We start from the raw sequence: 12,944 nt of genomic DNA on the forward strand, positions 1-12,944 counted from the left end.
AGACTTGCGATGTAAAGGTATCACGTACTAACAGCACAGTCGTTGTAATGACTGCGTTGTAATAGCACGCGATGTAAGACATCACGTAATAAAGTGTTATATTAGACTCTGACACCACCCCCTCCTCCAGCGACCCCAGCCAACCCACCATCCACACCTGGACCCCAGCCACCACCGTAGACACCGAATCAACCATGAAAAGCATCCACTCAGGAGCACCCATGGACCCCTGTCCTCCACACATCTTCCACAGGGCTGCCATCGCACTGGAACTACGGTGCACCATCAACACCACCCTCAAAACCAGCACCTTCCCCGACGACTGGAAACGCTCAGAAGTCAAGCCCCTGCTCAAGAAGCCTTCAGCAGACCCTACGGACCTCAAGAACTACCGTTCCCATCTCCCTCCTCCCCTTCGCGGCCAAGGTCACCCAGAAGACCAACGCTCAACTAACGAAATTCATTGAAGAGAACTCCATCCTCGACCCTTTCCAATCCAGATTCCGCAGCAAGCACAGCACCGAGACCACCCTACTCCCTGCCACAGATGACATCCGCACCATCCTCGACCAAGGCCACACCGCGGCCCTGATCCTACTCAACCTCTCCACGGCCTTCGACATCGTCTCCCACTGCACACTTCCCGCCAGACTCTACAACGCCAGCATACAGGGAACCGCCCTCGAATGGCTCTGCTCCTTCCTCACCGGCAGGACCCAAAGAATCAGACTGCCACCCTTCCTCTCTGGTTCCACAGAGACCTACTGCGGAGTACCTCAAGGATCATCACTCAGCCCAACGCTCTTCAACGTTTACATGGCCCTCCCGGCCGCCATCGTCAGACAGCACGGGCTCAACTTAGTCTCCTATGCCGATGACACTCAGCTCCCTCTCCCACACCAAAGATCCCATCACCACCAGACTTAGCTTCTGGGAAGGAATTAAGGAAGTCGCATCCTGGATAAGCAGCAGCTGCCTGAAGCACAAATCAGAGAAGACGGAAGTCCTCCTCCTCTGACACTCCCCCACCGCCTGGGGCAACACCTGGTGGCCCACCGCACTCGGAAACCCTCCCACCCCCACAGACCATTCCCGAAACCTCTGCATCGTACTCGACTCCTCCCTCTCCATGACCCAACAGGTCAAAGCCGTCACCTCCACCTGCTTCAACACTCTCCGCATCCTTCGCAAGACCTTCAAATTGAGCCCCCCCTGAATCAAGAAGGACCGTCTCCCAAGAACTCATAACCAGCCGACTGGACTACGGAAACGCCCTCTACACCGGAATCAACAAGTCTCTGCCTCGCAAACTCCAAACCATACAGAACACCGCAGCCAGACTCGTCATCGGCATTCCTCAACAAGAACACATCACCCAACACCTGCGAGACCTCCACTGGCTCCCCGACAAAAAGAGAGTAACCTTCAAGATACTCACCCACGCCTACAAATACCTCCACGACACCGGACCCCAATACCTCAAAGAGAAAATCACCCTCCACATACCCAAGAGAAACCTCCGATCCGCAGACCTCACCCTTGCCAAAACCCCACACATCTGCAGAGCCAGAACGGGTGGAAGAGCCTTCGCCTACATCGCGGCCAAGCCAAGACCTGGAACGAGCACCCGATCAACATCAGACGCGCCCTCTCTCTAAACATCTTCAGGAAGACCCTCAAGCCCTGGCACTTCGACTGAACGGAGCTACTGACCTCTCCCCTAAGCGCCTTGAGACCCTCACGGCTGAGTAGTGCGATTTACAATTCTGCGATTAATTGATATGGTTGGTAGAGTGCTGTATTTGTTGCGGTTCTGTGTGAGAGGCATCTATTGTGGTACGTGAGTGACCTGGGAGGGGCTCCTATAGCTTTCAGTGTGATGGAGTAAGAGGTAGGTATGCAAGTAAAAATTCCTATTAGATTGCTAGATTTACATTGCAGTTCCCCTGTTAGGTGTCATTGCTTCTATTACGCTAGAGCCAGGTGTCTGCCAGGATGGTCTGTGTTATAGATACTCCAGTTGTGGGTGGCCTAGGAACGAAAAAAATAGCTAGCTATTCAGCATCAAACTACAGAGAGGTGTCACAGCATGGGGTGTTTGCATACACCCCAAAACTGGGTATTTAGAGGAGGCCCAGTAATCCATGTGCCAATATGAGCAAAGCAGAGATGCGGTCAAATGAGTAAAATGATACCAAATGGGCAAGAATCGTTGTTGGTGACATGCACAGCAGCCATGCCACAGGGATACTGCTGTAAAAAATACACCCAATGGGCAAGGAAAGGAGTGGAAGAGCAATCAGTGATGGCAACCCAAGTAGAAGCTACACCATCTTTGAAAGGTCCAGATTCAAACCACTCCTGCTAGGCCGAGGGATGCCAAACTTTGGAAGATCATGCCCACAGCCCCTCTTGTGGTGTCAGAGGCCGTCAAGCATTTATCTGATGATCCCTAGTTACTTTATCGCTCAGACCCTGGTGGAGTGGCACCCTGCACATACAAGGGGGAGAGATGAGGTACTAGTTACTTTGCTGCCCTGATAGTGCAAGAGTGAATTGGCCCACCCTTTGTTACCCTTCTGCCCTCACCCCTCCATGTGAGGTCAGATCGTGGAAACCCGTGCTCTTTCTAATTTACTTTTGAAGGCGTCCTCCTGCTCTTCTAGAATTTCCTCCCAGACAACTTCCACTTTAGTTATTAGTAGGGAATGATATTTCATGGTACAGAAGAGACAGTGTAGAGAAAGGAGACTCCCATTGTTTCGGCTAGTACAGTTGCATGGCTTTGAAACTTTTTTGTATGTTGTTCAATCTTATCCCAATTCTTCTCTGTATTATATCTCGTAGCTCCCATGCCCTTCCCTCCGCCTCTAACCTGCAGTCTCCCATTATTTTAGGAAGAGGCCAAGCAGCTACGCAAGCGAAACATACAGGCCTTGAAGAACATCCTGGACAGCATGAGCAACGTCAGCTTCCAGACCACATGGTCCGAGGCCCAGCAGTACTTGATGGACAACCCAAGCTTTGCCGAAGACGGGGACTTGCAGAGTGAGTCGTGCACAGCACTCACTAATTCATTCCATAACACTGCCTTTCCCTTTGTTTACCTTTCAGATTGGATATTGGCACATTCATACAAAAATGTAAAACGTGATGTATGGATCAGTAGAATCTGTATCCGCAAATTATTCTTATGGCTGTGTTATACTCAATTGTTTTTGCTCATTGCACCACTATAGAGAAAGACCACCCATATTCAAAACAGTCTTGGCTCGCTCTAAAAGAGAGAGCCCAACCTGAACTGTTTGACTGGTGATTATATCGTTGGTTGATGTATAACATACCTTGTTGTGAAAAAAATGTGCCACTATTAAACGTTCATGAAAAGTAGTAACAAGGGAGTGGTTGTGATTGGAATACACCATTATTCGATATCAGGAGAGAACTGGAATGTTCCGAAAAACTCCTTTAGGAGATAACCCGTGTGACTGGGGATTATATAGTCAGTTGGCATCTAACATACCTTGTTGGAATCAAGAGCACTCCGTGATGGAAGGTTCGCTTGGTCAGCACGAAAGAGTGTGAATATTACATTTATAGAAACATGTGGTGTGCCACAGGAACTGTTGATTCTTGACATTTTAATCATGGCCACTCTGCATTACTGTCCCCTTTGATTCAGGCAGCCTCCTGATATCTAATAATGGTATATTCTAATCAAACAATAATCTCCCTGGTTCGCGCAGTATCAGGGTTCCAGAGATGTAATGGTGATATAGTGGATCACAGCAACACTCGTTAATGTTATGCTACTAGAATGGTATGTAGGACTTCGTGAGTGGTAACAGCGGTAATGTTCCGATCACTCAATTAAGGTGCAACTCAATTCACTCTTCCCGCCTGAGATTCAACAGTAGTACATTCCAACCGATCTCTCTCTGCTCTATCCAGTTGAATATATCATTCCGCTCTTGCACTGCCTTATTCCAGCTCCCTCTAAGAGTCCACACTAGCAAATTTCACTCACACCCACTCACTTTTAAGTGTTAGATCCCATTAATGCTAATTTGTATCTATGTCCTGACTCCAGACCTGACGCTGGAAATTCACCAAAAAATGTTTCGTGTCTGTTTCCTTCCTGCTCCAGATATGGATAAGGAAGATGCCTTGATCTGCTTTGAGGAGCACATCCGAGCTCTAGAGAGAGAAGAGGAGGAGGATAAAGAAAAAACGAGGCTGCGAGAAAGGCGTCAGCAGCGTAAAAACAGGGAATCCTTCCAGGTGACCACTTACTCTCTCTGCTCCCAGTGCATGCAGTCTGGTCTATATAAACCCCACATCTGCCAACTAAAAGCAATCTCTCTGATCACCATGCTCCCATACAGGGAAATCATTCCATCCTACAGCCCCATTAGATGTCACTGCCAAGTACAGGCAATCACTCCTATGCCACTGATCTTAGTACAGGCATTCTCTCCCATCCAGCTACCCAAGCAGAGGCAATCTCTCTCATCCTACTGCCCTTTTACATCTCACTGTCCAAACACAGGCAATCACTGCAATCATCATCATCATCAAGTCTTTATTCGATTGTTACATCATGAAAGATACACTTTGACAGAATAAAAAAGGGTACAAATACAAATGCAAATAAAGATTAAAAACAGAATCTAAAATCCTTATAAGCGTTAGATATCTCTATAACTGAGTCCAGCCCAGGAGAAAGCTACTATAAAATTCATAAAATCAGCGTTGCGATCTTTCCTTACGTGATGAGATCAATAATAAGCTTAATAATAACAACTGGGCCCTTTATACAATTAAATACCATGAATAGGAGGTTCTGAAGGAATAGCCCTCTTCGCAATAGATCTACGAATGGCCCATGACCAGCTCAAAAATGTGGCCATTGCAATTACTATATCCTCTCGAGTATTGGTTCTCAGAATACGCAATGCTGTTATATGCGATCTGGTGCCTAAGTTTGAACAAATCGGTTTAAGCCATTTATGCCTAGGTTGAGCGAAGGCAGGGCACACAAACAAAACATGGGTAATTGACTCTTCCTGTGTTAAGCATGTAAGACAGAACCTATTGTGACCACCCTTCCATTTATTCCTAAAGGAGTTGAGAGGGAGGGACCCCACTCTAAATTGATGATATAGTTTGCGATCATCTGGTCTGGAGATGAAATTCCAGTATGGTTCAAAAGTACTTAAGTACTTATGATCCATAAAGAGACCAGATAGTGAACTGCTGTTAGTCACTGACCATAATTTCCCAATCCTGGATTCCCAGTATAAATTTTTGAAATCCAATTTATTGGGAAATTGATTGCCCCTAGGAACAGACCAGAGGTGGCCCAATCCCATGTCTTGCAAACCACTTTTAATATATTGGAGCCAGGCTATTCTCCTAAGCTTATCTTGATCTTTAATATATCAGATTGCATTAGCATAAGGAAGTAGCTCAGGTGTAGTCCACAGTCTTCTCCAATAAGAGAGGGGTCTAAACCCAGCATCATCGTCAAACGCCCTACAGCCCAGATCGAGCAGTAGAGGCTGGATGGGTTTTGACTGGGGAAGGGCAGTCAGTGAGCGCAAAAAATTATTTTGGGCTATAACTAAGGGGGAAAGATTATCAAAGCCCCATATCTCAGCCCCGTAAATAATCGAGGCTCTTATTTTCCCTTTATACAGGGCAATAGCAGGCCTCACCGGTTTGGTATATGAAGCTTTATGTTCTTACAGAAGGGCACCAGCTAGTTGATTGTGTTTGAGAACAAGTAAATTTATTTGTGGCTTCCAGGACAACCTCCGGCCCATGGTGATCCCCAGATAGGTAAATGTGTCAGTTTGTTCTAGAGGTATATCATTCATTGACACTTTACTCTTAAATATTTTACTTTTGTGCATCACCATGTATTTAGTCTTATCAACATTAATGGCCAGGTCATGGTCATTGCAGAAGACCAGAAATCTGTCTAAGGCCCGCTGTAGACCTGATTGTATTTTGGACAGTATAAGCGTGTCGTCTGCAAACATAAGAAGTGGGATCTTAGATCCCGCTAATGATGGAGCATCGGTTGGGTAGTTGGTAAAGTATGAAATAACCCTGTTAATAAAAAAGGAGAACAGGGTCGGGGCTAAAACGCACCCCTGCCTTACGCCCCTATCACTGTAATCACATTGTCCCAGTAGAGACCAGCTCTCCCATCATGTTGCACGAGTACTGCCTATCCATTCTACTATCTCCAGCACAGTCAATTTCTCTCATCACACTGCCCCAGTATAGGCATTCTCTCCCATCGTCTTGAATTCAGTACAATGTCCCTCCTCCAACTGATCACATCATAGGTACACTCTCTCATCCAGATTCCTCCAAGTACAGGTAATCACTCCCATCCGACTCCCTCAGTACATGCAGTTCCTTTCACCCCACTGTCCACAGTACAGGCAAATCTCTTCCATTCAGCTGCCCCAGTACACGTCACTGTCCAGAGACAGTCAACTACTCCTCTTCCACAGGTCATAGACGAGCTGTGTCACTGCCTCAGTACAGGTTACTTCTTCAATCACACTCTCCTCAGTATATGCCACCTCTTGCATTCGAGTGTCCACAACACATGGCACAATGCCCTAGTGAAGACAATATCTCCCATCCTACTTTACCAATGCAAACAATGTCCCTCATTTACCAACTGCCAGTACAAGCAATCTCCGACAACCCCACTCCTCCAAGTGCAAGTAATCTTTACCATACCAGTACACTCAATACAGGCAATCACTTCCATCCCCGTCCCCAGTACAGGCAATCTCTCCCATCACAGAAGGGGACTGGGACTGGGAGTGATCAAGGTCCAGCATACACACTCCCCATATAGTTATCAGAAATCAGAGTAAGCTGTTCATATCTAGAGCCAGGGGAACACTATTGGTGTGTGTGGGAATATAAGTGGTTGGTGAGAATGTTTTCTAATTGGAGCAAAAGCCCTCACCCACAACAACAGGTGGCATGCTTCATCATTGGGCAACTTCTCGTTGGGTCGGCACAGTAGTGCCCAATGGGCCCCTGCAAGAGGCTGTTTGCAGTAGTTCTTTTTCTAAATTTGCCGCAAATGATGCAATCCATGAACTTGGACCCCCAAATAAAATCATTCTCAGTGGGGCATCATAGTTAATTTTAATTCAGTTCCACTCCAATCTACACTTTTCATATTTAGCTCTCTACCAATAATATTGCATCATTTGCAGCAAAGTGAGAAAAAGAACTCTGGCAAAGTGCCCCTTTCAGGGGTTCGTTAAGCATTGCAGCACTGGCTCAATGTGGAGTTGCCCGATGTTGAAACATGCCTCTTCTTGAGGTGGATGAGGGCTTTTGCTCCAGTTAGAAAACATTCTCACCGACCACTTATATTCCCATGTGCACAAACAGTGTTCTCCTGTCTCTGGATAGGAACAGCATACTGTATGGTTTTTTAATCTCTCCCACCATGCTGCCCTATTACAATTAAACTCTCTCCTCCCACTACTCCCAGTACAGGTGCTCTCTCATATCTCACAAATGTTCACAAAATCTTCTAATCCCCAGTTTAAAGCATACCTTTGAGGGTGTACTTGTGATTTCTTAGGTACCAATACAGTTAAGGTCCCCATGTGTGACTGAGGCCTGAACAATCATTGGCTCCCTCTAACCTCCAACTCTTCTCCTAGCACTTTCTGGACGAGCTTCACGAGACCGGACAGTTACACTCTATGTCGACCTGGATGGAGCTGTACCCTTCTGTGAGCGCAGATATACGTTTCTCAAACATGCTTGGACAGACTGGTAAGAAGTACTACATGTTGCTCTATCACACACGATCTGTGGAGGGCACCGTTAGAAGATCACAAGTGCCAATGCTTCTTGTCTCTCATGGAGATAAGTCACGTCTACCATAAAACAGGGTATTATAGGGCCAAAACATTAATCACAAGACAATTTTGTTTTGCAGAATGTGAAATGTGGCATGAGAACATTTTTGTGCTATGATGAATGTATTGATCTGTAACAGCACAAAAGTGACATTTGGTTGGAGTTGCACAATCTCTGCTCTATTAATATTAATCAGGCAGGATTGCATTTGCGAATCCTCCGAATGCCTGCAAATGAAGGAATGGAGGCCTCTGACGGACAGCAGACCTCCGCCCCTTACTTTGCGTTCACACAATGTGAACATGGCAGTCTCTGATCCTAAAGGGACAGCCTCTGCAGTGTTAAAAAAATATTGTCAGCATGCTAAATGCTGGCATGTCAGATTGTATTGTATTGTAATTGCATGTTTGTGGCATGTGTAACTATAGATATGCATGCTCTGTATACTCCGGCCATCTAGTGTTGGGCTCGGACATGTGCAACTTGTTTTTCTTCGATGAAGAATTTCAAATCACAAGTTATAGTGACTCCTCTAATGACTGGTAATGTGCATGGGCATCAGCTCTATTGTTTTCTTTCCGCTGTCTGGTTTGGACGTGTTACTGATCGAGCACTAGGTCAATGCCGAGTGGTGTTCGTAGTCGGACTTCTTAAAGGCAATTCTCTCCCTTTGGAATGTAAACTCTTCTTCAGCAGTGGGTTTCCCTTCGCCATGACACGTCAGCCAGGCTTGGAAACTGGGTTTGCGCTCGATGCCCTTCTCCGTGTCCCTGCCCCTCGTGGAGCTTTCTGCATTGTCATCCACTTTAATATTTTCCACTCCAACAATGACTACTCAGTGATGGAAAGGGCTCCTTTTCAATACAGCCCTCAGTGTCATTCCAATTACCCTTGGACTGACCTCCACTAGGTTTGCAATCTCTGCCTTTTGCTGGAACACAGCAAGGCCACTTGTTCTGGCAGCCTTGCCTACCGCTCCAAGTAGACCATACGGTATCAGCACAATCTGCTCCGAAAAGAGCACTGGCAGAAAAATGACATCATGAATATCTTCAGGGAATGGGACACTGAGGAGGCCCTGGACTGAACTCCCACTCGGAGTTGGAGACAGAGGAGCAGCAGGACCTGGAAAAACATCAAGGTGTCAAGTTATCAACTATGAGCTCAAACAAACCCCCTTCCACTGGTTGCACACCAACATTGTGCACAGGCCAAGCACTGCCCTGATGGTGGAAGAGCCCTGAACCCCAACAACAGGCTTTAAGTCCACCATTGCCTGCAGGCCATGGTCAGTACTGACAGAAGACCTTGAAGCCGAAACAAAGCCATCCCCATCCCCAGCCTCAAGCTCTGTTGGCAGCAACAGTTCTGTCGGCGCCTGCCCGAAATCAGCTTTGAAGACTTCTTTGGATCCGAAACATCACTCAGCAATGAAAGTCACTTTGGTGCCAAAAAGCCAGAAGACTCCCTCGACGTCAAGTCATCTGGCACCCATAGCCCTTATCTGTGGGGGTCTGAGAATCTGGAGCAGCCCATCCTCCAGCGTCTCCAGGAAGAGCTTTGCGCTTGACACAGGAGTTTATTCATTTACCTGCAGACTGGGAAGATCTCTACCAAACTGCCTCCTAAGGTATAGGACGCTTTTCCTAGGAAGAGGGCATTTACCTTTGAAGAGGAGCTTGTATTGGAACCCTTACCTCCTCCTGAGCAGAAGAGACACCAGGACTGGGGCACTAGCCTATTACCACTCCATCCCACTGCTTCTCTTCCTCCACCTCCATCCTCTACACCACATAGGCATTCTCCTTCGCTAGAGGGTTCACCTCACTCATGGGGCCCTCGTATCCTCTAGATCCATACGAGGCCCCATACAATACTGAACCTAGAGACGACCCATGGGACAGCTAAACAGTCGATCCCCTGGGGGAAACGGATCCAGATCTCCACCCGGCCAAACCCTCGCCTCCAGATGACACCATCTCTTACCATGAGGTCGTCCATAGAGCTTTCACATGGTCGATCTATACACCATTCAGGAAGATGAAGACTTCTCGATCAAAACGTTGTCTAACACCCAGGTTACCATGCAGTTTCTGCCCATGCTAAAGGGCATGCTCAAAACTGCACCTGACACCTTTAGGAAGGCCGTGAAGACCACAGTGGTTATGCTGATGGCAAATAAAAAATACTAAACCCTCACCCATCAACCTGTCCTACATTCAGCGACAGTTTCCACAGACTCTCTGGTAGTTTACAATGTACACAAGCGTGCAAATGCCCAAGGGACTGGCGATGCCCCACAGCCAGAATAATAAAATTGAAGTGGCAGGCAAGAGTTGCCACACAATCGGCCACTCACTGGAGGATTGCTAACTCAATTGACTTACTATCTTGTTACAATAGTGCCTATTAGAACAAGATGGAGGAGCTCCTCCAGCACCTCCCAGAGCAATATAGACAACACAGCCACAAACTTGTATCGGAGGGCAAAATCATTTCTAACTCTAACATTGTTCTGCAGCTTGCATTTAGCTTCTATTTTAGTTCTCGTGGTTAACTCAGCCTCATTTTCTAATGGTGCTTTGTCCATGATTTTCTATTGCGAGCTTGGCCCTTGCACATATTTTTTCCTGATAGGCATTGTCCCCCTGTTGTCTGCACAGTTAGTTCTCGGGTTGCACTAATTCAGAACATGAGGCATTGTTTTATTTACTGTGCTCGCAAAGAGACGACTCTTCTGCTTCAGTCTAACTAAAACACTGACCTACACCTTTGACAGTTTGATTAGATTGCATTATTTTTTATTATTGAAATTGTGTTCATGCTGAAATCGGTGAGAGCTGCTGGAGTCATCCCAAAACCCTGCTGGGATGCAGTCCCGCTGTCTCCAACCTTCATCCTGCGAAGGAGATAGCTGTACACTCAGAAGTGCATCCGAAGGTACGGGGTTAGGTCATTCTAACAGACTGTGCAGATGGGTACTCCTGACATGCTCTCTTTAGCATAAAAGCTAACATTAGATAGGAGTAATATTACCAATGTTATGAACAATTACAATGATTACATTGTTTGTATTTTTCACTATTCTAATAACGCTTATTACAATGTCTCTCATCTTTCTTACAGTCTCAGTTCCTGTTTTATATACAAAGATTGGAGGTTTTCAATAAATGTCTGAAAATGCAATATTGTGTCTTTTCTTTGTGGCAGTTTGGGCATACACGAGTGACAAATTAAAGAGTTACACCTGTTTCCACGATTTCCTTGGGAGTCTGAGAGTCATGTTCTAGGTTACTGACAACATCTATATCTCTGGAGCTTTAGGAGTTTAGATGTGGTACTGTGAGCTAGCCAGACAGAACAACATTTACTGGTTATATGAGAAGATTCAGTCTCTATTATGAAGTTTTATTGTTCTAAATACACAGTCTTAGTAAATTAGTAGGAACCTTATAACACCATCAAGTGCCTTTGACGTAGCTGATAATGCTAAAACAAGGTGATGGATGAAAGGCTTGAATTAATCTCAACTACTGAAAATCGTTAGGGCTGTATCCTGATCCATCATTTTTATCTCACCCACCATGTCACCTCAATTTGGAACCAACCATTTATAAATCAGTCTTGACTCTTCTCCAATAGGCTGTATACAAAAAGACCTGTTCACAATGTGAACAATTGTTTGATATATCCGTTTTAGTTGTCATAAATTTTAGACACTATTTTCAGCTTGCGATTGTTTCGTCTAAGCTATTAAACGGTATAGTTCACTTCAGAAAGAAAGAAAGAGAAATTTTGCGTACGAGGTAAGTTAAACTGACTATCAATGTGTCTTAAACTTATGTCTCCAACACCCAATTATGGTGAAAAAAGAGTGAGGAGGAGTGTTGGTGCCTCACGGTAGCGCCACCAGAGAGGGTTAAGCAGGATGGTACTCGCCTGCTACCTCAAATTCTCATCATCAGCTACCAACACTCCAAAAGCAAGAAAATTGTGTGAGGAAAACAATGGTTAACTGTACAGGTGCTAAGGTGTGTAATTAACGATGAAAAAGAAATAAAGAACTGTGCTCTACTGTGTGCACCGTATCGAACCCCATAAAGATATACACTGATATCGTAAAAAGAGCTAATTCACACTGGCTTGCATATTTTATTCTAAGCTGCGTGATGGCTCATATGTTTAAAATGCACTCTTTTTTCACCATAATTGGGTGTTGGAGACATAAGTTTAAGACACATTGATAGTCAGACGAAACAATCGCAAGCTGAAAATAGTGTCTAAAATTTATGACAACTAAAACGGATATATCAAACAATTGTTCACATTGTGAACAGGTCTTTTTGTATACAGTTTATTGAGTGGGGGATGACCTGTTCTCTGCCCTTTCAGCTCCTTATTGTAGACTACTCTTCTCCAATAGGAACAGTCCAGCCAAGCTGCCAAGTCAGGTCCTCCCTGAATTAGAATGCAAGCAACCTAGAACCACTTTCGCCCAGATAAGGGCTCATCAGCCAGACATAACTTGTTTCCAGTGGCACAGTGAGCACGGGACCCACTTCTGGGCATACCTGTTTCACTTAGGGCATCAATTGAAACAACAAGGTGATTGATAGAATGCTTGAATTAATCCCAGCCACTGCGAATCTCTCGGGCCACATCCCGATCCATAATTCTTTGCCAACCATGCCACCTCAGTTTGGACCCAGCCATATCCAAATAAGTTTTGACCATGCTCCGGTGAGAACAGTCCACTCAGAACTGCCAAGCCTGGTCCCCCTGAATCAGGATACAAGCACCCTATGAACCGTTTCACCCTGATACGGGTTAATACTGCAGCCAGGGACATTAACTCGAATGTCCTCATCAGGCGTCTTGCTTGGCTGTGTGTCTCTGGCTTCAAGCTGGAGGTTCAACAACATCTGCTAAACCTGCACTTTGAAGGGGAGCACTTCTTTGAACCGCAGATGGATCAGATGTTGTAAAAGATCAAGAAGAACACAGATACAGCCATGTTTTTTTTTTTTTTA

General features: G+C 45.7%; 1 protein-coding gene across 10 annotated transcripts in view; it reads left to right on the forward strand.

Annotated features, from left to right (window-relative positions):
- PRPF40B (pre-mRNA processing factor 40B) overlaps nucleotides 1-12,944 on the forward strand; it is a 241,553-nt gene that overhangs the window by 167,479 nt on the left and 61,130 nt on the right. For all 10 annotated transcript variants that reach the window (XR_014960471.1, XR_014960473.1, XR_014960472.1 and 7 more), the window contains 3 exons: nucleotides 2,898-3,048; nucleotides 4,148-4,281; nucleotides 7,713-7,827. Coding sequence is in view for 7 of the 10 variants with exons in the window: in XM_085600361.1 (XP_085456487.1) it covers nucleotides 2,898-3,048; nucleotides 4,148-4,281; nucleotides 7,713-7,827 (400 nt within the window). In the remaining 3 variants the exon portion in view is untranslated. The remainder of the gene's footprint in view (nucleotides 1-2,897; nucleotides 3,049-4,147; nucleotides 4,282-7,712; nucleotides 7,828-12,944) is intronic.

This window comes from Triturus cristatus, chromosome 4_2 (genome assembly GCF_964204655.1).
Source record: "Triturus cristatus chromosome 4_2, aTriCri1.1, whole genome shotgun sequence".
In the NCBI taxonomy this organism is placed as follows: Eukaryota; Metazoa; Chordata; class Amphibia; order Caudata; family Salamandridae; genus Triturus; species Triturus cristatus.